At 33.1% G+C, this 26,151-nt stretch overlaps 2 protein-coding genes across 4 annotated transcripts; one reads left to right on the top strand and one right to left on the bottom strand.

Annotated features, from left to right (window-relative positions):
* The first annotated feature begins 1,952 nt into the window (after window positions 1-1,952).
* LOC141720992 (kinesin-like protein KIN-7K, chloroplastic) lies at window positions 1,953-21,220 on the top strand. 3 transcript variants are annotated; one of them, XM_074523715.1, is made up of 23 exons: window positions 1,956-2,432; window positions 2,529-2,759; window positions 2,844-2,941; window positions 7,129-7,218; window positions 8,235-8,287; window positions 8,525-8,590; window positions 8,668-8,721; window positions 9,041-9,100; window positions 10,397-10,475; window positions 10,926-10,993; window positions 11,833-11,895; window positions 12,112-12,216; window positions 12,907-13,011; window positions 13,166-13,273; window positions 13,354-13,500; window positions 14,704-14,883; window positions 14,988-15,146; window positions 15,487-15,714; window positions 18,156-18,221; window positions 18,585-18,635; window positions 18,845-18,892; window positions 18,980-19,183; window positions 20,150-20,471. In XM_074523715.1, the coding sequence occupies exons 2-23, from the start codon at window positions 2,545-2,547 to the stop codon at window positions 20,201-20,203; spliced, it is 2,301 nt and encodes a 766-aa protein (XP_074379816.1). In that variant the 5' UTR covers window positions 1,956-2,432; window positions 2,529-2,544; the 3' UTR covers window positions 20,204-20,471. The 3 variants fall into 3 exon arrangements, 2 of the variants coding, with proteins under 2 accessions (XP_074379816.1, XP_074379815.1); XM_074523714.1 differs by lacking the exon at window positions 20,150-20,471 and adding an exon at window positions 20,485-21,220 and having other exon boundaries at window positions 1,973-2,432; XR_012574623.1 differs by lacking the exon at window positions 20,150-20,471 and having other exon boundaries at window positions 1,953-2,432; window positions 18,585-18,734; window positions 18,980-19,068.
* A 2,231-nt stretch (window positions 21,221-23,451) lies between these two features.
* Window positions 23,452-24,445, bottom strand: LOC141720991 (uncharacterized). The gene has a single exon (XM_074523713.1). It carries the CDS (start codon window positions 24,309-24,311, stop codon window positions 23,712-23,714), a length of 600 nt encoding a protein of 199 aa, XP_074379814.1. The 5' UTR covers window positions 24,312-24,445; the 3' UTR covers window positions 23,452-23,711.
* Window positions 24,446-26,151: the final 1,706 nt, after the last annotated feature.

Below are 26,151 nucleotides of genomic sequence, written 5' to 3'. Positions count from 1 at the left end.
CCTCCGTCAACAATCTCTAATAAGAAATTGACTTGTCGATATCTCCAATCTTCACATATTCATTTGACTTGTCGATATCTCTGAGTTTTCTACATGCAGAAATGACTTGTTGATATCTCCAATCTTCACATCTTCATTTGACTTGTCGATATCTCTGAGACTTCTCTATAAGCTATGTTGGACTTTTTGATAAGTCATTCTGGAGTTCTCGAATGACTTTTCTATATAACTTGATATGTGACTTGTCGATATCTTGACTTAAAATATTTTTCATAAAACAGATTTATTTAACTCCAAACTTCTACATCTTTTATTTGAGGCATGATCTATCTTGATCTTCTTCCAGAGTTTATTCCTTAGGCTTGAACAGGTTACAGAAAAATATCCTAGTCTAATCTTCTAACCATTTTACAGACTTAAGTAATACAATACAAAATACAAATTTAGATTACCAATACAAATAGATCTCAGGGCTGTTAATTTGACTTAGTCTTGTTATTGTATAGGCATGTCTTGCACAACACAGACGAAACTCGTTTATTTTAACACTGTTTACCTTAATTTCAAAAAAAAAAAAAAAGTAGGTTTAAGAGACTTTATAACGTCTCCAAGCACACGAATTGTGCGAGGGTTCCCCAACCCCCGACGGTTTTAACTCAAGAGATTTATAATGGATGGCTAGCTTGCTTAGCAAGCTTAGCCAAATCATGTGTAAATGATGCTGAACAATCCGGATTAGAAAGAACAGCTTCATGTTGTTTGTTGCTACTTTTCATCAGTTCTGAGCGCAATAACTGCATCCAAACAACCTAAATCAAGCTCAACAATTTCCTCCTTACCCAACCCACTTGATTCATACCCCAGATGTAACAAGCTTTTTGAATTACTCTCATCCTTTTCACCCAACAAACTATCAACTAATATCTTTTTATCACCAATCAGTCAAGAATCATGCATTTCAGCAACAACCTTGTTTTTACTGTCGAAATTACCTCCCGCAAAAACAGGGTCATTGGTGTTTCGCCCAAATCTTGCCTCTCATTCAACATCGTTCTCGTCTCGCAATCACTTGATACGGTTCTGATTTGCCACCCTCCTCTCTGGTGCACGTAACCACCCTCTTCCAATCTTGTTGAGCACCTTCATTCTTATTATCCATATTCCTCCTGCAAAATCTTTTGGTATGCGTTATAAGACCACACACAAAACATAAATCTCCAAGTCTTTCGTATTTTCAAGTTACAGTAAACTCTGTACCATTCTTTCTCTTAACTCTCTTCTTCATCTTCCATAGCTTACGAACGACTATCTTAATTTTCACTTTCATGTATTCAACCCAAATGCTAGAATTATTTCTAGCATCATACGTCACAAACTCACCAAAAAAATCGCCCAATTACTTTCCCACAGATTCTGATATAAACCCTTTTGATAGGTCATGTAATTGAATTCACAACTCCAAGATCCATAACGGTACTTTTAGAGGTTCTTCTCCTGTTAGAATGTTACTTACAACCATCATTTCATTGTCGAACATTTAAGGACCACCATTACTTACCCATGACATGTCTTCTCTATGATAAAACTACAACAAAAATATACATGGATCGGTTTCTTTGATATTAACGCTCATGGCTTTCATACATTCGCAAGCTTCGTTGTCATTACTCTCATATTAATTGTTTTTCATGTTAAGAATTTCCCCTAGACATAAATATCTATTCACTTGTTCTTCTACTCTTTCATCAAATATAAAAACTTTATTTTTCTCTTACTCGATATTAGGATCTGCCAATTGCTCATCTAAATCTTAATTTCACGCCATACCGAACTCCCACAATCTTGTTTAACATATTAAAGAGAAAAACAAACCTCCCATACAGTGATTACACCAGAGAAAAAAAAATATTGGTTCTTGATAATAATAACTTAAGTTTGTTTAAATAAATTTCATACAAGTCCGGGTCTCTGACAAATATTAATCGGTCCAATTGGGTTGCTCGGAAACAGTTGTAACAAATGAAACAGAAATATCATCAGCTTTTTTGAAACCCCCGGTTATTGAACGCCGTTGAGTTCTGTTTTTCACATTTTCTCTCTCTCACATAGTCACACACACTCACTGTCTGATCATAACTTTCTCACTCTATTACAAATATCTCTCTCGCAGTCTCTCTCTCTCTCTCTCTCGATCTCTCTCTCAAAAAGGGAAACTATCCTCTCTTTTTTTACAAAAGAGGGGACTGGAGCATCATTTTCAAGTCAAACATAAAACAAAACCCCACCTCACCCCCCTTCAATTAAATAAACCCCCCAGGAGTCTATTGCTAAATCTTTCTCCTCTTCATCTCCATCATAATCTCTTCCCTCCATTTATTATTTTATTTGTGCATATTCATCTACAACAATGCTGTACTAATATAGCACCCTAGGTAATTTTCAAATCTGAAACTTCCTGTATCATTCTTAATTGTTCATTTAATTTACATTATGTTATGTTAATTGTGATTTTTGTTGTTATTAATCAGGTTGTTTTAATTCACAATGGCGTCTAAACAAGGATTAAGATCGCAGATTTTGAGTTCCAGAGCTTCATCTTCAACTACATCTTCTTCCAAACAGTTTCCAGAAGCTTCTGCTGATGATTTGAGCTCTCCAGCTTCTTCCACTGCCAGAAGTAAGGCCAAACACCATTTGCCTGTCGATGTGCGAAAATTGAAGGAGAATGTGACCGTCACTGTTCGATTTCGGCCTCTCAGGTACTTTTTCATTTTTCGGGAGGTTAATTTGATAGTTTTTGGGTTTATTTGATTATAATTTTGTTATTTTTTTAATTGAATTAGTCCAAGAGAAATTAGACAAGGAGAGGAAATTGCTTGGTATGCTGATGGTGAATCGATTGTGCGAGGCGAGCACAATCCATCCATTGCGTATGCGTATGGTACGGAGCTATTTATTTATTTTTTATTTTTATTTTGGAATCATATTGTAGTTTTAATTGTTTATCTTTGATGTGTTTTGTGTTGTCCTTTTGTTAGGTCTTACTTGGACAGTTTTTTAGTTATTTGTTTCTAGTGATTATATAATTCTGGTGAGATTTTTCTATCAAGTAAAGAGTTGTATAGCAAAACATACGAAATGATTATTCCACGCTGTCATACAGTCACAATAAGTCATTAATATTAAGATAGATGACACAAATAGCAGATGTAGCTCAAAAGAAAGTAGATAGTAACTAGTCTATCTGTGACATGCAGAAGTAACTTTTTTTTAATTCCAAAATAATACATTTTAAACGTGCTCAAGGTAACTTTTTTTTTCTTTCATAAATTAGCTTCAACTTTTCTATGGTACAATGTTCACACCCAAAAAACAATTTTATTTTTATATTGTATAAATTAATGGCATGCCAATTAAGTCTTTGTCAACTTTGCATAAATTAAAGTAGACACATTTTTCAGAGAGGAAAAGTGAGCTCCTTTTGTGAAGTATAAACTATTTCAAAATGTTCCTTCGGTGAAACAAAACTTTACTCCCTCCATCTCATATTATGTGTCCTCTTTTGACTATTACATAGTCAAGTTGACCATATTTTGACCGATAATTAAGACAAATTTATGTCCTATTTTTATAAATTGAAAGATATTTTATAGAGAATAAAATATATTTTCTAATGATATAAGTTTGAAATTTATTTAATTATATATTAAGTATAATTTGCGGTCAAAGTTCAAATAATTTAATCATTGACTAGTCAAAACCTGACACATAATACGAGATGGAGGGAGTATCAAACTTAATCCTCATGGTAATCTATAAGAACTTGGCCTAGTTTTTGTCTCTGTAGAAGTTTGCATATTAGGCTAGCTTATTTGTGATTTCATTTATAATTTATAAATGCCCTTTCATTTATAATTTATAAATTCCCTTTGTTATCACCTTCAAAGTAGATGCAAAAAAAGGGGCTCCACTTTGGTTGCTGTTACAATTTTGCAATGATATTAATTTTACTTAGGTTTGTTTTGCGTCTTTGTCTCTTCTTATACTGAATTATCCAAATTCCAAACAAAATACATGTGATTTGAGGATAAACATAGTAATCAGAAGTTGGGCCATAATCTTCTTTGTCTAAAAAAGTAATAAAAAATTTGGTTAGTTACATATTAATCCTCACACACGTGTTCTAGACAGTAGATAGTTATATGTTAAATATTTATGAGGTTCGGCATTACATTCTACCTCATGTTGATCACTAGTACTTTTAAATGGTTTCATTCACGATGAAATGTAAATATCTTTGGGCTCATATCTTGAGACCGTTGGTGCTAAAAAAGTTTAAGTATCCGGTCGAGTGTCCTTTCATATGCGCAATAATTTTTTTTAATCTTTTTATTCAAGAGTAAAATTACGTTTTGGTTAGTTTGTGTTGGTCGATGGTCATAGTTCATAAAACTTGGTTAAAATATATTAATATTTTAGGCTCGTATTGATTATTAACTGTAACATACATAGGCAGACAGTGGTGATGTCCATAAAAAAGTCTATACAAAATTCTTTTTAGCATTTGTGGAGGGAGGCCAAAATTGCATCATCCAAAATTTTTGTATATAATATTATTGATGGAATTTAGATTTCCTTTGCAAAGGGCCGAAACTTTTGACAGAAATTTACATGCTTTTTTCATGGAAACACAGACAAATATGTGTGCTCCATTACGTTGGTAATTAAGACAACCTACAATAAAAATGGATATGTAATATATATGTATGTATAATGTATCAGACCAAGTTCTATTGTAGGATATGTGATCAAGACAAAAAACTACCTGAAGAAAAAGACTGTTTAGAGGGAAAAAACTATTGAGAATGTGAGCACAGCCTAGAGGAGCCTTAAACTTTAGGTCACCAATAATCTTAAGTTTGAATCGGAGATTATGTTATATATCTTCGCGAAAGAAACCATAGATAACGTTCGTGAGATATTGTGGTGATTAATATGATGTGGATGTTATCTCAACCACAAATATATTTGCTATGCAACTATTTGCAACGCCGTGGGAGAAATAATGTCTAAGCTAACTGATTTTTTGATTGTTTCCTTGAACAAAGAAGGCAATCATTCAACTTTTTTTTGGCTAGCTATGCTGGAGGATTACCATTTCGGTCTCAGAATCACAATAAAAAAATTGAGTTTCATAGAAATAATTTGAGTTTCATAGAACTATAAAACTCAATTTTTTATTGTGATTCTGCGACCTTGTATGTATGTTTTACTTGCAAATCTATATCTAAAAACTGATTTTTTTTTCACATATTATAAATTTAGATAACTCTCAAATTTGATTCCCGATAACTACAAAAGTCTTTTTTAATTTGCTTTCTTTGTTCATTTGGGCCATTAAACTGGGCCAGCGTGTTCCTGTGTCCCTTCTTAAATTCACTGCTACCAGCAGAAATATCTACAATATTTTAAACAATATAATTTCCTCTTGGACCTTGTTATAGTTTAGACTAAACTTTGTTTAACTTTAATCATGTCTAACTCTCTAACTGCTAGATTGTATGGATGATATTATTTGTATGAGTTAAAGCTAAAAGTAGAGTCTAATTTTGGTAAAACGTCATACTGTCTGAATCTAGTCTGTTGATAGATATTTTGCCCCTTTTCTACTTACCACATGTAAAGGAAATGAAAAAATATTATTAATTTCTTTTAATGTGTTGCATTGTTGTGAAAGAGAAAAACTAGAAGTCTATAGACTATATACTAATACACTCTATAAACCTAATAGCAGTCCTTTAATTTATGTTGTAGTTTTTTTAATCACCGGGGTCGACCGTCCAAAAAAGGGAAATTCAAAGAAATTTTAATTTTCTTCATGTCACTAGGATTGATAAGCGATTCACCTCTATTTTAACATCACTTCAATGAAAAAATGAATCAAGAAGCACATCAGTTTCTCTACCCTCTTTTCTGGGTAAGATCAGTTTATCTAGCTACCTAGAGATTAGTGATATGTAATGCAAATTGCAGCATGTGTTATTCTATTCAATATGGAAATATTTTACGTAATTCAATGTACCGAGGTAAGTGATTTTTAATTAAATTATTATTTTGCCAATTGAGATTAGTGATATTTAACTTTAATGTAGGAATATCTATTATCCTATTAGGAATATTTGAAAAAATATACCTTGTAGTATTATTTCTTATACTACATGTTAGATTTAGAATTTAAATATCTTTAACTCTTCATGCGATCCTGCATATTCAGTAGCCTTTGATTCTTTTCATTCTCTAGTCGACTGGGTATATGATTTCTGTTCTTGTGTGTTGAGAATTCTAAGGGTGATACATATTCTGTGGTTGATGCACCTTCTTTCAGATTTTTCTTGCTCTTCGAAAGAACATTCATTTTTTTTTCTTTTGTGCAACATTGTAGTATTACTGCTACCAGTCCCAAATAATGTGTTAGGTTCTAGTATTTCTCTTCAGAATACTTGGCAATTTTTGGGTTGTTTGGGTGCTATGCTATTCCTTGAGGTATCCTCAATATACCTGTTTCAAGCCTATGATGGAGACATGGAAAAGGCACATTAAGTTTCTTTTCAGTATTACAAATAAAAAAATAAAGAGATTGGGACGCGGGATGCCTATGTGGAGATGGAAAAACCGCTTCAACCCCAGGTTGTAAATTACTTGACATTGAAGCGGTCAATCCGTGGAAGGGAGGGAATGGGAGCCTTAGCTCTTCCAATTTTACTAACCGAATTGTAAGGTTCAAATTGAACCTGAATGGGAATGACAGAAAAGTTTTATTTATGATTGCGTGTTAGTCTGTCCTAGGCACCTCTAATGCTAGTTTGAGCAGTTTTGAGTCTGGGTTTTCTAAGTCTTCTTTAGCTGGGATGGATGAACTCATGCTTAAATTTACTGTGGCGTTACTGATTGAAATGGAGAAAAATGTGTTGTAGGATTGCTGCTGCTTTTCTATAATCCGAAAATTTTGTGCTTAAGTGATTCTGAATAGCTGATTATTAATCATGTATATAATTTTAATCACAAATTCGATATTGTTTTTTTAATCTACAGTAGCGCTCACTCTTTGAATATGTATAAATGCCTCAGACAAAGTGTTTGGTCCAACTACTACTACATGTCATGTGTATGATGTTGCTGCTCAACATGTCATCAGCGGTGCTATGGAGGGCATTAACGGTAATTGTCAATATTCTTTTATCTATCGGCTCTGTATATATTCTTCAACCTTGAAGATGTTCACCAGATCTTTATGAGATATGGAAGTACATTGAAGGCCATGATTTTATATATATATATATATATAGTGGTGCAAAAGTAATTGATGATACCACTGTTTGACAAGAGTTAACAGGCATAAAACGAAGATATGTGAAATATAACTAAGCTGCACAATCAAAGAATTATGATCTAAATATATTTTTAGAGGGTGACCAATAATTAACTGTTGTGATCTCCAAATTAGCAGTCTGAGTAAAATACAAACATTAGTGATAGAATGTTAGTCCTCCCGCATTTTTTCAATTTCTCATCAACACTGTCAAAGTGTGCTACTTTCCAACTATTATAGAGTTACTTGCATTAGAAGATCGATAAGGAAAAGTAATGCTCAAAGAGCTATAACTTCTTAACAGAGAAATTAAGTAGTTTTAGTAAGTCGTAATCCAATAAAATTTATGACCAAATATCAGGCTAAGTGATGATTTCTAGTTGGATTTGTCAACTTTTTCGACACCTTCAATCTAATGGTGTTTGGACAATCTCTTCAACAGTTCAACTTAGTTATATCTAACATACGAATTATAATATATCGTATTTCTTTCGCAAGTAACAAGACCCATACAGATAATCTGGTTAAAATTGTATAATCCCTAGATTCCATATCCATTATTAAGGGTACACAAGAACTCCATAATTTTAGGATAGAAGTAGCACTATTTCTACATGAGTATTCTAGATTTGCATGTCGTCCTTTTTTGCGTGGTAGGCTGCACCTAGTGAAATATTAGTAGATTACACAGGAGTATACTGAAATGTATTAAGACATTCATTTGCCTTGTCAATTTGCATAATGCTTTCTATAATGTTTGTAGATCTTAGTTTTCATGTTGATATATTTCTTCATAGATGTAATATACTGTCAGGGTCGTATTTATTGTTGTTACCTTAACATAAATAAATTTGTTTTCTTTCAGGCACTATTTTTGCATATGGTGTGACAAGTAGTGGGAAGACACACACTATGCATGTACGGAACCTTCCAATGTTTGAGATTGCAATAGTCCAAGCTTCATTTTTAGTAGTCATGATAATACCATAAAACTACATTCTTTATCATTAGCCTGAGTCCAACATGACAGACCATTGAATGCATTTTGTTATCTTATGCGTGAATACACTTGTCTAGGATAGTAGGATAGGTAGCGGCTACTGTTAGGAGTTGAGAACTTCTTTGCATGCTTATGCTAATTGTTCTCATAAACAGGGAGATCAGCGGTCACCAGGAATTATACCTTTGGCTGTCAAAGATACTTTCAGCATCATTCAGGAGGTACAAGATTCAACTACTTTCTATGCCTAAATATTTATTTTTATTACTTATAAATTGTAACATATGCAATGCTGCAGACACCAAGTCGTGAATATCTGCTTCGTGTCTCATATTTGGAAATCTATAATGAGGTGAAGTTCTGGCTGGTCTATTCATTTGTCTAGTTGTGATTCTTAGTTTCTTAACAGATAAAAGTTTGTGCATGCACTCCCTTAAATTTCAGTTGTAGTATCTCTGAGTATATTCCTAGAATCAGCGGTAGTGTCAATAAGCATAAGGATAAGTTTTATTATCTGTCAAATCTTTACCTTGTCAATCCTGTTACTTACCTCGCATTTCTTCTCTTTGTCATAAATTTTTACACTTGCTTGAAAACTTCAAAAGTCCGATCTATGATTAGCAGCTTATTCTTTGTAAATTAATATTCTATGCACCCATTGATCAATTCAGGTTGTGAATGACTTGCTGAATCCTGCAGGACAGAACTTGAGAATTAGAGAAGATGTGCAGGTCTACCATACATTTCTATTACGAATATATTTATATGTACTGTTTGCAATCATTTTGATGATGTCTACCATTATTAGTTCCAACAAGTTTGTGCCTGACTTGTCTCCTGCAGTATTTATCTATCAACGCTAAATAATAATTTAGACCCTGATGTTTACACACATGAACAGAGAATTTCAACATTTGAACTCGTACTTCTAGACCTTAAATCTTAAATTATTTGACAGTGTGAGCCTTTTCTGTCAATAGATATTCTGATATTCATTAAAAGTCCCATCAAATTGTACATCTCTCGGGTTTGGGTTTAGCATGTTCACACAGTCACGTTTAAACTTTAGGGTCTAAAATGCCGGCCTTGTTCTACAGATCACCATGTTCTTCTGTCCTCATTATCAAGTCAGTGACTGAATGTTTTTATGCCCAGTCCTTGAAGGTACTTACATTATTAGGTTGTATCTGGTTGGTTGAGGATTGGACGTGGGAACGGGATATAAATTAGACCACATAGAAATTCTGAGTAGGTAAAAAAAACTCCAAAATCTTAGTATTTATTATAATACAAATCTTAGAAATTTTACATTCCACAATCTCCAAAACCAAAATTAGATATTTTTCTTATTAATTCAGGAAATATCTGATAATAAATATAATTGTTAGATTTCCAAAGTGTTGGTAAAAAGCTAACAGATGGATCATATATTATTAAACACTAACTTGACGCTCATACTAGTTGATATATATTACAATCCCTCTATTTGGCCCGGAGCATTTATTCCCCATAACATATAGGCTGGCCGCTAATCCTACCAAAAGGAACAATCTTATTAAGGAGTAAAATGCTTACAACGGTAGCCTGTTAGATAATAACAGGGGTAGCGGGTTACGAACTCTAGAGCTCTCCCAAACTTGAGCTTTAATATCATTGTAGATGTAAATTTCTCATGTCATTTTGTTGGTGTTTCCTATCACCTATTCACCTTTTTCCTTCAAGAGCCAAGTCATTACCCTTGGCATTTAGGGACAGCTTAACAAGAATGCCGAGATTTGTATTCTTAGCGAGAATCTTAATTAAGATTATTGTTACCTATCTTGTAATGCTTTGTAAGATTGTTGAAATACTACCACACTATAATTAGCTTAAGTAACTTTCTGTAGATCATATGAATTTATATGGGTAATTGACTTGAAAAATATCTAAATATACTTAAGATAATGATATCTGGCCAATTTTTGAATAATTTATCATGTAATTCCAGTGTGCATGAGTACAACTTATCGATACAACTCGTTTGGCAGGGTACATTTGTTGAAGGAGTAAAGGAGGAAGTTGTATTATCTCCTGCTCATGCCCTTTCTCTTATTGCAGCCGGAGAAGGTGCTGTTATATCATATTAAGCTTGCAGTTTTTCCTGTCCAAGTTTTGTGCAAAAAAGAATATTGTACTACTGAATTTGCCATCTCTTGTTTGTTAGAGTGCCGAATACCGTTAGTTTTCCTCCAATTCTCCACGTGCCTCTCTTGTTTTTGGGCTTGTGAGAAGTTCTAGTAAGGCACCACATTATTATCCTATTCCTTGGTCCAGTATGAAATCTTTCAAAGGAATCCTAATTTCACCCGAAATAAAATTATATGTAGAAGCTCCCATTTGTAAGACACACTAGTCTGTAATAAACTAATAACTATAACTTCTGCTCCTATTTAGTAATGCACATGTACTCATGCACCATTAGTAGGTTTTTACTTTCAATTTTGGAGTTGTATTTTCTTGGTTACATTCCCAAGAATGCTTGTATCATTCTTACCTGATTTTCCCTTATGGTTGCAGAGCACAGACATGTTGGTTCTACAAACTTCAATTTACACAGCAGCAGGAGCCATACAATATTTACACTGGTATTTATGCTATACAACTGGAATACACATGTGTGTGTGTGCGCGCGTGCTAATGTATTGCTGGACTTTTGTGTTGGTCTGTTGAAGATAATTACGATGTTCGATTTTTGCCTAATTATATGGCGTTTCCCTTGTTTCAGACTTTAAGGTGCAGTCAAACAAGTATGTGTGTCGCATGTAGCTTCTTATTTACATGACATTTATTTTTATTGAACTCAAATGATACACTATCCAGTATCCACTTATGTGATTTTTGAATCTTCTATTTTGAATTTCGGTGATAGCTCTTTTGCAGTTACTTTGACGGCCAAGTGGTGAATTAGTTGCTTGTCAGACCAGCCTGCTGACTATATCAGTTTCTTATTTGTGACCAGTTCTTACATAACTAAAAGTGCACTCTTCTCTATAACACATTATAAGTCTCTATTTGTATGCATCTATTAAGTTCTTATATGCAGAGCGTGTGTGTGTAGGTTATTATATGTACCGTGTGTTTAAATATGCATATGTAATTGACTTTATTCTTCACACTCAACGATTCACCCTGAATTCCCTTTTTCCTACTTGCTCTTTTTTCTCTTACCCAATCAATCCGCGTTATTGGTGAACATGGTATTGTCTTTTGAAATTTAGGTGACTTCATCGTAGTATGTGTACCAGGTCTAAACTTTGAAATTATATATAACTCGTATGACTTAGTTCAGTAAGAATTTGTGATTTGAATGAAGTGTCCAAAAATATTGTTAAGGAACTTGGCAGCCTTCATGATATTCTAGCCACCAACTTCTTTTTTTAGTATTAATTTTCTAATATACCTTTTCACTCTACCTTCTTTACAGACAATAGAGAGTAGTCCATGTGGTGAAAACAATGAAGGCGAAGCTGTTAATTTATCGCAGCTGGTATGTTTTGCGGATAACTCTAGGCTTGCATCTTTTTTCTATGACTGTTTTATGGCTCTTATCGATATTAGCTGTTTGATTACATCTATTTCTTTCCCTGCTTTAAGTTCGCACATTTTTAAAGCATTCATACGTGTTTAAATATCGCTATGCTTGCAATTTCAGAACTTTTAGCGGATTTATCGTCGTTTACCTTGTCATCTTTTATCCTTGCAGAATCTAATAGATCTGGCAGGTTCAGAGAGCTCCAAGGCTGAAACAACTGGTATTCGTCGAAAAGAAGGATCTTATATTAATAAAAGCCTTCTAACTCTTGGAACTGTGAGGCCTCCTTTCCCATAATTATATCAGTGTGATAGTTACTGTCTATGTAAAATCTATGCATTTCAAATTTTAGACCTGAGATTGTGCTTGGCCACCTCCAAGTTCTTTACCTTAAATGTGTTATCTATGATTTTCTTTAGAACCCCATGTTGCAAGTACTTTACTTGACAATTGGGAGAGAGATTTAAATTTCATCTTCCAGTGTGCATAAGGGAACCAGCTTATAAAGAGAAAGCTTTTAATACTTGAACAAGAGATATGAGATCCCAAAATTTGTTTACTCTTAAATCGTTTTTCTGAATAAGGCCTCCAACACAGCCGTCTTTCTTTGGTTTTCTTTTGTTCTCTTCTCATATAATAGCAAGTCTTTAAGTTTAGGTTGCATGCAATAAGTTCTGAAATACTGCATTGTTTGATTCTGGGTACATCATAGTAAAGTACCTAAGATGTAAGCAATTATTATTTTGCTGCCTGTACGTCATGATTTGACTTGTACTGTTAAAGATTTTCAAGGGGTACAATAGGTTCTTTCCCGCCAAATGTTCTCTCAGTGGGATAGTTGGTTTCTGTGTTGTTTTTCTTTTCATAAAAATGGACATCTATGTGTGTAGATGGTCGGGAGTATGCATTGTGCTAATATGACATCATTCTCAAGTAATTTCGAAGTTTTTTTTTCTTGCTAAATAGGTAATTTCGAAGCTAACAGATGGAAAGGCTTCACATGTACCGTACAGAGATTCAAAGTTGACGAGGCTTCTTCAGTCTTCATTAAGTGGTCATGGCAGAGTATCCGTAAGTTTTTATATATCTGAAATACTCCAAGACTTATCTCTATTTGATTAGTAAAGTGGCATGTAAAGCTAAGAAAACATCAATGCTACTGATTCAAGCAATAGATAAAATGACCGAGTTGCTGTAAATTTTGTGTATGTTTTGTGACTTTCAGCTCATTTGCACTGTTACTCCCTCTTCAAGCAATTCAGAAGAGACACACAACACTTTGAAATTCGCCCATCGTGCAAAACATATTGAAATTCAAGCAGCACAAAACAAGGTATACTTGTTTACAGTATCAAGATACTCTCTATGTCTTTGTTTACATTCCTGAATAACTTTAATCATATGAACCTGCAGATAATTGATGAAAAATCACTTATCAAAAAGTATCAACATGAGATACGGACCCTGAAGGAGGAATTGGAAAAAATAAAGAGAGGTGGAGTTGCAGTTCCTCATCTGAATCACACTGAAGGAGATGACATAGTACTCCTCAAACAGAAGGTACCTCAAATTCAGCTTGCTTCTAATATTCTCTGTACAACCAAGTCTCATATTCCTCTTCCTTCTGTACCCTTCTAAGATTTAAATTTTTGTCTGTATTTGGAAGCTTTTCTTCTTTGCCATATTTTGTGGATGTACTGGCGATATTAAACCTCTATATATCATATTAATAATTAACTTCTTTTTTGAGAGTTGTAGGCTTTGTAAGAGGGCCGGAATCTAAATGAACTCCAGTTTCTTGGATGTGAATAAGATTGTACTATCAGTAGTGATTCCATTTTTCATATAACTGATTTAGAGTCCACTTTCTGTCATATGAATAGGAGACGTAAACCTGGTACCATAACGAAACAACATTAGTTTGTTTATTATCTAACACCTTCCCCAACACGCCATAAGTGATGGTGACTATGATCAATTCCAAGATGAAGTAATTAATCATTATAATATGAATTTCTCTTATCTTTATAAAACAATCAATAATTTTGGTACTTGGTGACAATGTTGTCAGACATTTAGTATGCCCACCTTCACTTTGTGGGCCTATTTGGATTGTGAATCCTAGAGTCTTATTCATTCAATTGTTGGCATGACATCTAGCTGTTGATCCCTCCTTCACAAGTTCATAGTTTTTTCTTCAGAAACTCTCTACATATATCATAATGCATATATAGAGGTCGCATTTGTCCTGTCTGGCCTTAATAGTAGATGCAGGATTCTCCGTCAGCAAATCTCCATTTCCTGTTTATTTTAGTCTTTGAATGACCTAGTTTGTCTATTAGATCTAGAAATTATTTTCCAAAGCTTTAGTGGAATTTTTATAGTAAAAAACGCTAATCAGATCAACGAGTTACATTTATATAAATGCATGTATAGATGTTGGTTATGTAAAATGCAATAGCTCAAAACTGCATCTAAGCTTTTACAATTATTTGTATTTGCCAAGCAGATCTAATATTTTTTACTTGTTAGTGGTTTTTTTTGTTGTCTAACTGTTCTTGTAGTCATTCACATTTAGATATACGTTTTTCCTCTCCCAAAGTACAATCGTTGCACCAAGGCAAATACAGTCACAATATTAACTTAAATGCATTTATTATCTTTTGGTAGATATGCATTGTAACTTATAAAGACCGTTAGATATGTACCATGTATATGTAAAATTGTTTGTTATAACCTTATGACTTCCTGGTATATTTATAGTTACAAGATGGTCAAATCAAGTTACAATCGAGGTTGGAACAAGAGGAAGATGCCAAAGCTGTTTTGTTGAGCAGAATCCAACGATTAACAAGGTTGATCCTGGTCTCTACTAAAGACGCACAGTCTATATTTCCTCATCGACCTGGTCAAAGAAGACGCCATTCGTTTGGAGAAGAAGAGGTAGTGTGGTTGTCTTTAACAGAGCAAAAACCAAAAAGTACTTTGAATATTTATAGTAATACACGTGCACACTCTGACTAAATTTTTTAATTAACAATTTCCAGCTTGCATATCTTCCATTTAGAAGGAGAGATTTGATTGTGGATGAGGAACACATTGATACTTACACTTCTCTTGATGAAAACTTTGAAACAGCAGATGAAACATTGAAGGAGGGGAAGACACCCCGGAAAAATGGATTGTTAAACTGGTTAAAGCCACGGGCAAGTTTAAATTTAACTATTGCAGCTCAATGTTTCTGTTTACGTATCATTTATTGCCTAATTTTAACTTTTGCACTTGTTGATCAATCAGCTAGAAAACCTAGTTCCAATTGTTTCTAAAACCCAGTTCCCATATCTAGTACTCATATGTAACACATGATTTCACAAAAATAAGAAATTGGTAATATACAAGATGTTTTTAAAATCTGATCAGATGAATAATTAAGTCGACCTTGTGTATTGTAATTAAACTCGATTCACGGGTCAATTGGTTCTGTTATCAGGTGGGGGGGGTGGATAAGACGATGATCACTAAATCAAATATGGTATTGTTTCACAGAAGCGAGATAGTGGCTCGGGAACTTTTACAAGCACTAGTGATAGATCAAGTGGCACCAAGTCTATGAGCACACCCTCAACACCTAAAGCAGAAAGTGGTAATCTTCTTATGGAATCCAGACTTTCACATTCCACACCTACAGAAAATACTCCATCTGCTGATCTTCCATCGGACATTCGGCATGAGAGGGAAACTCCTGAAGAATCTTTACAACAGGAATCTCCTCTGGTATGTAAATAAATTTGTTGTCCATGTTAAATGCTGTATGGATCTTTGCTTTGCTTTCAACATTTGGATACGAAAATTCATAGATATTCAAGGTACATGTGTAAATCTTCTACAATACCAAAGCCAGACTGCTATGCTTGCAATTAACCAGTTAAATAAATTTAGAGTAGAGCAAAGCTTAGATACTGTAAATTGAAAAAATATGTATAAAAATAGCTCATATTGGAGAAAGATGGCCCAAAATGCCGGGATTCAATATTGTGTCTCACTTTACCGTTCAGGTATGCATAATTATTTTTTGTATCCCTGAAACTAACAAATGTCTGTGTATTTAGCCATGGTAGGTCCAAGTTCGATTCTCCTAGATTATTTGTAGTTTTCAATATAACTAATGTGAAACACACATCACTAGAATGCATATCATACTACAATCTCCCCCACCTTAAAAATATTTGCATGCTTAAGCCAGAGCCTTCACTAATGGTATAGTGGAAGTTATGTGAAAAATGCTGATACATTCTCACATAATAGGGTATAAAGGGCCAACAATTTGGATTATAGTATTTTCAGCAATCTTCAATATTAACATGGTATTATTTTGGGCAATCTTCTATATAAAAATTACAATCTATATCTTGGGGCAATATTCTTAAGTTCTGATATACTTTTCATTTTACCTTCTTTAGAGACAGTATAGTGTTTCCCGTATTGTGAAAACACCGAAAGTGAAGGTGTTAATTTGTCACAGCGGGTGTATTTTGGGATAATTCTAGGCAGATGCATCTTTCTTTCTTTGATTATTTTGTGGCTCTAATTGATATCTAGTTCGCTCTAACTTCGATCAACATCTTTAAGGTTTTTGTCGAAAACAATGATCTTATGTAAATATAGATAGAAGCCTTCGTGACTCTTGGAACTGTGACGCCTTCTCCTTTTCCCTTTCTTTACCCGTGTAATAGTTTGTTCTGTGTGTATCTTCCTATATCTGTAAGAATGTTCTTAACAACATTTTGCGGTTGCTTTACTCGAATGTGTTCATGCATTAGGATTTGACATTGGATTCTAAAGAATAATATAAATCATAATGCGGTTGAGGTAAAGCAACTTGAAAGTGGTCAAGAACATTCTCACAGTAATTAGAACTGATACATAAAAAAAACTTTTACACTAATAAAATAATTGCAAAGTATGAGGCCTCACCGTTCCAAGATTCACGAGGCTTTTATATATCTGATCCTTCTTTTCAGCCTTGAAGCTCACTAAGCCTGCCTAGTCTGTAACATTTTTCAGCTTTCACTGCAATGATACTATACTGCTCTCTGTTGTTTGTAAGAAAGGTAGAATGAGAGGTGTATTAGAAGACAGCCCAAAATTTTGATTGTGGTATATTTACATAGGAGATTGCCTAAAATAATACATTTATTATATACTCCGTACATTATTACAGAACACATTATAGATTTCGCAAAATCATTACATAGAAGATTGCCCACAATACTGCAATCTATATTTTTAGCTCTTTCTACACTAATAGTAGGTATTATCTGAATGTGTATCAGCGTTTTTCCATAAACCTCCATACCTTTATAGTAAAGGTGTTGATTTTTGAATAGAGGGTAGATTACCTTATACGAATATAGGAGTAGATTGTAGCATGACACACATTCTAGTGATGCATGTTTGGTCACATTAGGTAAAACAAATATAAGCTCTACCGTGGCTAAATATGCTGGAAGCATTTTTTTTTTTGAAAGGATATGCTGGAAGCATTTAACTAAAATAATTTTTTTTGTGATTTGCAGAATACACATAATAATTTGTGTCTACCTGAACAGTAAAATGGTACCGATATTGTTTTTATTTGACTTATTTTTTGCTAAATAAAATGGGACTAATGTTGAATCCTCTCATTTTGGGCCATCTCTCATTACCATGAGCTATTTTTATCATATTTAAGAAAACATGTTGGCTCTGTTTAAAAGTTCACGTGTATAACGTTTTCAGAATTCAATTTCAGCTGTTAGTGTTTGTTTTTAGGATGTACAATCAGTTAGATATGCTTAATATTTTTTTTTGTGTTATTAATATATAAATATAATGGGTTAGGTTTTCCTTTAGTCATTTTGGCTTTTCAAATTTGAGTTCGCATTCAAGAGAAAAAGAATGTCATCTATTACTCCTTTAAGTACATGCAAGAATAATTTTCAACTTGACCATGTCCAAATTTGTGCACCAGAGTGATTTTTTTGCTATTTCTTGTAATAGAGGGTTAGCAAATACGTTGCAATTTAGGTAGTGTCAATCAACTCACAATTCTCATGCTCTAAATTTCTGAAGTATTTAAATGTATTGGCTAATTTACTATTACTGGTTGGTTTCCTTTGAAAAATATCCAGTCATGAATAGATGGATTTAAAGTGTTATCTCTTTTCTGATGCTAGACTAGCATGCATACGCTGGACAAGATAGATCTTCTAAGGGAGCAGCAAAGAATCCTATCAAGAGAGGTAGACTTTCTCTTTTAGTGTACTGAGGCAATTGTCTGACGAGGCCTAAGAAACCCCAAGAGTAAATATATACAAGTAAAAGTTAATTTGACAGCTTGTTCAACTGCTAGTATAATGTCATAATCAATATCAAGATAACAGTTTCTACTCAATGAAGGTGGAACTGGAAAAGTTGAATGGTGTAATCAATAGGAATGATACAAAAAAATAGCTATCCTAGGAGAACTACTTACGTTATTTCTTTCTTGACAGCCTGAATAAGTTGAAACTGTCAGAAGTATGAGCAACTTATTTTGTTCTATACCCTAATTGAATTAAGGTTTTCTACTTGCTTCACAATTTAAATGTCTTTCCATGGTGCAGTCCGTAGCTGAGCTAGAGACTCAATTGAACGAAAAGTCCTTTGAACTGGAGGTGATGTTTTATTTGAACATTTCAACTTTTTTACTATTAGAGCGCAAATGTCATTGCAATTTACGTCCGCGAAGATGAATAAAGCAGAGAACCTCCAAAGTAAAATTTTGAACCTCCAAAGTAAAATTTTGAAAGCAGGAGCTAGGACCTTGTGTGTTGTTGAGCTTGTAATAAGTGTTATATAATATAAGGTATATTTTATTTTCCAGGTTAAAATTGCAGACAACAGAATCATTCAGGAGCAGCTCAACCAAAAGGTATTGTATCCTTACAGCAGTTTTTTCAAAAGTCCTTGTTGATCCTTATTCAAGGCCAACTCTGACAAAAGCTCAACTTTCTGTCAGATACATGAATGCGAAAAATTGCAACAAACAGTTTTGACCTTGAGAGATCAGCTCTCTGAAGCACATGAGTTAAAAAAAATCAGCCGCATGATTGGTAATTCAAATCAGTACAATGAAACACAAAATATGGAAGGGGAACTCTCTACTGAGAAGGAGAGTACAGTGTTGAAAGATAAATACGAAGGGTTATTTTTGAAAGCTCAGGTTCATATCTTTATCTCTATACCTGGCTGCATTTTTAAGAATTGGAATTAGATCATAAAATTTCTTCACGAGTGACGTGGTAAAAGTGTTGAAGGGTGATTGTTATTTTTCCTATTAAACAATGGTTTAATTGGAATGGAACTTATCTAAATAGAAATTAGAACTCTGTCACTGTTGTTGGGAACTGATGGAATAAATTTATGCTGAAAAATTGAAAATATCTGACCAACTGTTTAAGGTAGAAAGAGATAGTAGTAAAGTAAAGGGTGGGTTAACCGTTAACACGATAAACTGAGTTTTTATGACTGACGTCTATGTCTTGTCTGCCAAATACAAGGTCTAATTATCAAGTTAAAGACTTAACTTGTATGAATAGAGACAGGAATACCAATAATGGCAGGAGCAAACTCCAAAGAAAGACTATGGCCCCTGGGTTTCTTTCATTTGAACAATGTTTCTACATAATCATGCTTCTAATTGGTCCAGTGAGATTTAAATCAAAAAATCAAACCTTGTTTGACGTGCCGCTCAATAACTAATGAAGGGGGGCTACCTTATTTCCATTAATCTTACATGACCTATTCCAGTGTTTTTAAGTACTTTTTTGTTTACTTTTTCTTTGACTTGAGTGTGTGATGTATTATATAGCATATGATTATGTGACCAGACATACACAAAACAGTCAATTTTAAACTAAAAACAAAAAAAACAAAAAATGTTTGTCAAAATATTTGATAACATAACCCTTGGGCTCTCAGGCACGAAACAAGAGCAAGAGGACTCCTGTTAGTCAGATGGTTGATCTATATTCCTCGGATGATAATGGGTAGGGTTTGGGGCGGGTTTTATGATATCCGTCATCCACTCCGCATTTAAAAAGATAGTCCACTTCGCATCCATTATACTAGACTAGATAGTTTTGATATAGTATACCCAAATCCAACTCGTATAGATTTTTCATATCAGGTGTTATCTGCTCCGCACCGTTATCTAGTCAACTCGCTTAATTATCTGCATTGACCAGTGTGGATGCGGTTCGAAACCTGTGGGACGGGTGGAGGCAAATTGATCAGTCCGATTGCTCAGTGGATTTTGTGTGTGTTTGTGTGGGAACATGATTAAAGATCGTTAAACAAAGATGCATACTCTTGTGGAACATCTTTCAACATTGTATACTTGCCAAAAAAAAAAAAACTTTCAACATTGTTTTACATGCTTATAAGGTTTTTGCATTTACGTAGATCTTGGCATGCCATTGTATACAATATTCCGACTGATTTCTTACTCTTACATTTGATTAGATGGACATTAAAGATCTCACAGGGAAACTGACTACACTAACCGAGTCAAAAGAGAAGCTAGATATACAGAACCAGAAACTTGCAGAAGAAAGTTCATATGCCAAAGGGTTAGCATCTGCTGCGGCAGTCGAGTTAAAGGCACTGTCAGAAGAAGTTGCAAAGCTCATGAACCATAACGAGAAACTAGCTGCAGAGCTCGCGGCACAAAAGAATTCCCAAACACAGCGCAGAACAACTGCTGCCAACAGAACCGGCAGAAGGGATGTCATTCTTAAACGACATGAGCAAGGCATAGTAAACCCAGAAACTAAGAGGGAACTGGCGTCGTTTCGGGAAAGAGAGCACTCGTATGAAGCTGCCTTAGCAGAAAAGGATCAAAGAGAGGCTGAGCTTCTTAGAAGAGTCGAGGAATCCAAACAAAAAGAGGCTTATCTTGAAAATGAACTTGCAAACATGTGGGTCCTTGTTGCAAAGCTGAAGAAATCTCATGGAGCGGAAGTAAATGCATCTGACTTAACTAGAGAAAGCCCTACATTTGATGATAATTATGATATTTGGAATAGTAGAAATTAAATTAGGAACTTTCAGATAAGTGTGTAAATAGAAATACAGAAATCTTGTGCTTTGTTTTAGGGTGAGAGTTTTCCAGACCTCTGGGAGGATAACAAATATTTGTACAGTTCGTGTTGTTTTTTATTTTAGCTAGTTATAATGTGAACACTTGTTTACCCCTCAAGCATTGGGTGTCTGATAATGTTGTGGTCTGGGTGCTTGTTCTCGTATAATCTCGTATAACTTTTTGTACCAACTGCATTACAGAATCTCACATTATTACTTGAACTAGTGTCTAGTGTATTTGTTTCTTCAACGCCGTATTCCAAAACGTTTGTTTGGGAGAGAAAAGGTTTTTTCTGAGGGAAAAGGAAAGAAATCAAAATATTTGATTTCTTTCTTTTTGTTAACAATTTTGGAAAGAGAGTGAAAGAAATCTGAAGATTTGAAAAGAAGTTTCCTTCCATTTTTTTCTCCAAAATTTTCGTTCCGGGCGGTGACCCGGCCATAATCTCAGGTAAAAAGCAGTTTCAACAAGTGCATTAGCAGAGCCGTGTCTGAGATTTAGAGGGCCCTGTGCAAGATTTTAAAAAAGTGTCCTAATAATTTTTTTTTTTAAAATACATTAAATAATAAAAAAGCATGTAAACTTTAAAATTAATATAACAATTGAAGGTGTATAAATTAACTATATTACATAATGAAAATTAACAAAATTGTAAAATAATAGAACAAGTAAATATATGAAATCAAATAAGGGAGAAAAAAAAATGAGCTAGTATACATAGTTAAATTACTATGTTAATGAAATCAATGAAATTGGTATTTAAATGGGAAGTTTATCTTGTTAGAAGCGTAAGGAGGACACTGATAACAATTTTTGATATAAATATTTATTTCTATTAATATGATTTTTATATTATTGTTTCTAGAATTTATTTGACTTATTAAAGAAATCAATCAAAATCATGTTATTGTATAATACTATATCTCAAACGTTTTTCTTTTCATTTACATTTTTTAACATTAAAAATTTTAATTCTAAATTTTTTTATTTTTAACTATATATACACCTATATAAAAAAATGTGTCCTAGAGTGATTAAGGGCCCTGTTCAGTCGAACACCTCGCACACCCTCAAGCACGGATCTGTGCATTAGCTAAGCGTGTACATGTAAGCAACACAAGCTGCACATATATATCTATCTATCTATACTATACTGCTTATGGTAGAACACTCTCTATTTGATAGTCGGTTGTTCGGTACAGTTGTTTGGTACGACAAATAACAATTGTTAGATCTAAAGTCAGATAAATGGGAACCGTTGGATGCAATATTAAAATAATATTTTAATAATATTTAGAATGTTCTCATAGATTCAGGGTTTGAACCCTATCAACGGCTTATTATATTTAAATTTTTACATTCTTTATTTTAACAATTTCTACATCTATCTATACTATACTATTATAAGCAGAACACCCACTATTTGGTAGTCGGTTGTTCGATGCAGTTGTTTGGTACGACAAATAACAACTGTTAGATCTAAAGTCAGATAAATGGGAACCGTTGGATGCAATATTAAAATAATATTATAATAATATTTAAAATTCTCTCATGAATCCAGGGTTTGAACCCTTTCAACGGCTTATTATATTTAAACTTTTATATTCTTTATTTTAATAATTTATACATGTTGGGGGCTCGAGTCCCGTAAACAACATATTATATTATATTACATTATTTTCAGTTAAGTCTCAAAATATCACAAAACATCTTATATTAGGTAGTCAGTTGTTCGGTATAGTTGTTTGATATAACAAATAATAACCGTTATATCTAAAGTTAGATAGATGGGAACCGTTGGATGCAATTATAAAATAATATTATCTTAATATTTAAACTGTTCTTATGTATCCAGAGTTCGAACCCCGTCAACAGCTTATTATATTTAAACTTTTATATTTTTTATTTTAACAATTTTTATAGGTTCAGGACTCGAGTCTCGTGAACAACATATATATTATATTATTTATTTTCAGTCAAGTCTCAAATTATCACAAAATATTTATTATTATAACTTATTATGTTATTTAATTTATTTTTCAACAATTGAAAATATATATCAAAATATAATAATTTTAAGATATAATTATATTATTAAAAATTATTCAAGTATTAAAAATAATCCGTGTATCGCACAGGTTATAAGCTAGGAGATATTTAAGTGTAGATATATTGAAAAATTGTTCAGAATATTAATCAAGATTCTTAGCTAAAAATTTAGGTGGCATACCATATATAAAATTATAAAAATTGTGTAAAAATAAATTGCTCTCCAACATGACATCACCATCCTTAAAATTTAAGGCAAACTTATCATGTAGAATATAACTCCATGTCATATATGATCATATTAAAATTAAATATTCTATTTATAACAATTAAAATTAATATTAACATATAATTTTTAAAATATAGCCGATCCCACTCTCATCGAAGTACAATTCTTACAACTTGTAAATTTTCTAAGAATGCTCTAGTTAAACTTTCAAGAATACTCTGTCATGCTAAAGATGAACCTTTGCTCTATTTTCCCACATTAGGCATCGCGAAACGAAATGCAAATCGAATTATTTAAAAACACTAAACTCGAAAAAGATAATCAACTATCTCACTCAGTTTTGACATCAGGCATTGCCAAAAGTCCAGGTCCAGCAGCACCACGAGGCGGCGAAAACCCCAAAAACTTCTGCAAATTAGTCCTAATACTAATCGAACACAAAAAATACAAAAACGCCATCGCGCAGTCCGTATAATCATCTCCTTCTAATCCCCGATGACTCATCTTCTGCACAATCTTAAACGGTACAAACGGCAGTTTCGCAACCGCCTTGCCTTCAAACAAATTACTCAAAAACCTAAACACAACAAACAAAATCAAGGCCACAACAGCGCCAGATTTGAACTTAAACATCGACAGATCGCGGTTCGATTCCTTTAAGTTGGTCTCGAACCGGTCGATTTTCTTGGTTTTTGACTTTTTGAGGGAGAGTTTTGGCGCGAACGGGTCAGTTTTTAGGGTTTCGAGCTTCTTAGAAGCTTTGTCGATTGTTGATTTGAGGGATTTGTAGGAGTTAGTGCGGTAGATTAAGAGATATGAGATGGTTTCGCAGATGATTGCTGTGAGGATTGAGATTGCTACTACTGTTATGCTGTCTGAGTATTTGAGATTAGTGAGATTAGTGAAGATCATCACGAGATTTGAAGCCATTATTTGTGTGTGTTTAAGTGTGTGTTTTGTTAGTCGATGGAAACAAGATAATTGGAGGTGTGCGCCGGAGGTAACTATAAATAATTGTAGGAGTATCCGTTCAAGTCTATGATTCGTTGATCACGTAGTAAAGAGTTATTGTTCTTTTAGAAAAAGAAGTTGAGAATCAAAGTGTTAATTTAATATTTTTTACTAGAACTTTTAAAATTTGATGTCAAAAAGCTAATGGCTCATTTATTAAATCTGTATGATAATTTATGAATGATTACAATTTTGAATGAGTGATTAATCTGAATGCTGAATTAGTAATATTATTTGTTAAATTAATATAAAAGTTTTTCTGAATGATAAAATTAATACTTTTTAAATTTAATGATATTAAATTTTTCTACTTCATAGTATTATTATGTTATAGTATTGTATATACTTATTTTTTTAAAATTATCTTAAATTAAATTTAGGGAATTCTTAAAGAACTTTGTAAAATTAATATTAATTTTTTTAATAAAAATTATATTATTAACTACATCCTCATCTAAGTTATGTAAATTATAAAATACATAATATTAAATAAACAAAATTAAAAAAATAATAATAATAAAATTGATTTCCACCTAAATAAGGTAGAAAGTGGAGGTGCCAAATAAAGAGGGGGAGTTGAGGTGAAACTGTCGAGTAATGGTTCAGCAAAATTTTTTGCAATGACCAGTCCAGAAGTTGTTCAGATGAATGCGAATCTTCCAGCAGAATTAATGTTTAAAATAAACAATATGAACAAGAATAAATGACTGATACATTTCAGTTAGACTCATTCACCCATTTGTTCTAAGACTATTTTCAATTCATTACACTATTTTTGGATAAATTTATATCAAAATTGTAACACCCCAAATTCAGGGTCAGACGATTTTGTCGTCACGATCAAAACTCAATATAAAACAACATGTTTAATAGCAAACAGTTCTCAACAATTGAAATATAATATCTGCGACCCCAAACTAATCCAAAATATTTTTAGGTTATAGTTCTAGAAACAAGAATTCCAAATTCCACAAATAAATTTTTCCTTTCTTTTAAAATATCTTTTCAGCTATTTACAAACTCAAAACTAAACCCGCTAGTATAACTTCGAAAGGAAGTATACTAGGCCCAAATATATGATAACACAACTATAATATATATATATACGCACACAACTTTACACAATAGAACTTATACTAGTCCGCAAATCCTGGACCAACCACCTTCCAAAAGTTTCTTCTTTGCTTTCTCGAATTACTCGGCTAAATAGCGCCAGTTAATCCTCACTGGAAGGTTAAATTTAAAAATAGGCAATTATGAGCGAAAGAAATGCTCAGCAAGTTCAGTATTACATATATATGGTCTTTTGATATAAAAACTGATATCTGCAATAAAGCAGAACAATTAAAATCATAATTGCTGAATCAGAAAATTTAGTTAAGGAATCCCAAAATTGGCTCCTCATTTGTATTCAAAACCCTTTTGATATTTTTGAGCGAAAATGATTCAGCAACGCTTTGAATCTTGACGAGAATAAAACTCGTAAAACAATGTTTACGAAAATATTGTAAACAACAACATGAAATAATGATTATGGACTGAATCATAAACTTTATTACCAAATTACTCAAAACCCTAGTCATGATAATAATACTTATTTTGTCGTCATATCAAATTAGATATCAATACTAACTTAAATGCTCACAACATACCAGCGCTGAAGTATGGAAGTCAACATTAATCATATATATCAATATCACCTTTATATTAACAGCAAATTAAATATCAACATCAATCAAAAACTGAATTTCAAATTTTA

Source organism: Apium graveolens, chromosome 4 (genome assembly GCF_009905375.1).
Source record: "Apium graveolens cultivar Ventura chromosome 4, ASM990537v1, whole genome shotgun sequence".
Classification (NCBI taxonomy): Eukaryota; Viridiplantae; Streptophyta; class Magnoliopsida; order Apiales; family Apiaceae; genus Apium; species Apium graveolens.
Note: the sequence above shows the minus strand (reverse complement) of the source record. Positions and strands in the feature narration are given on the sequence as shown.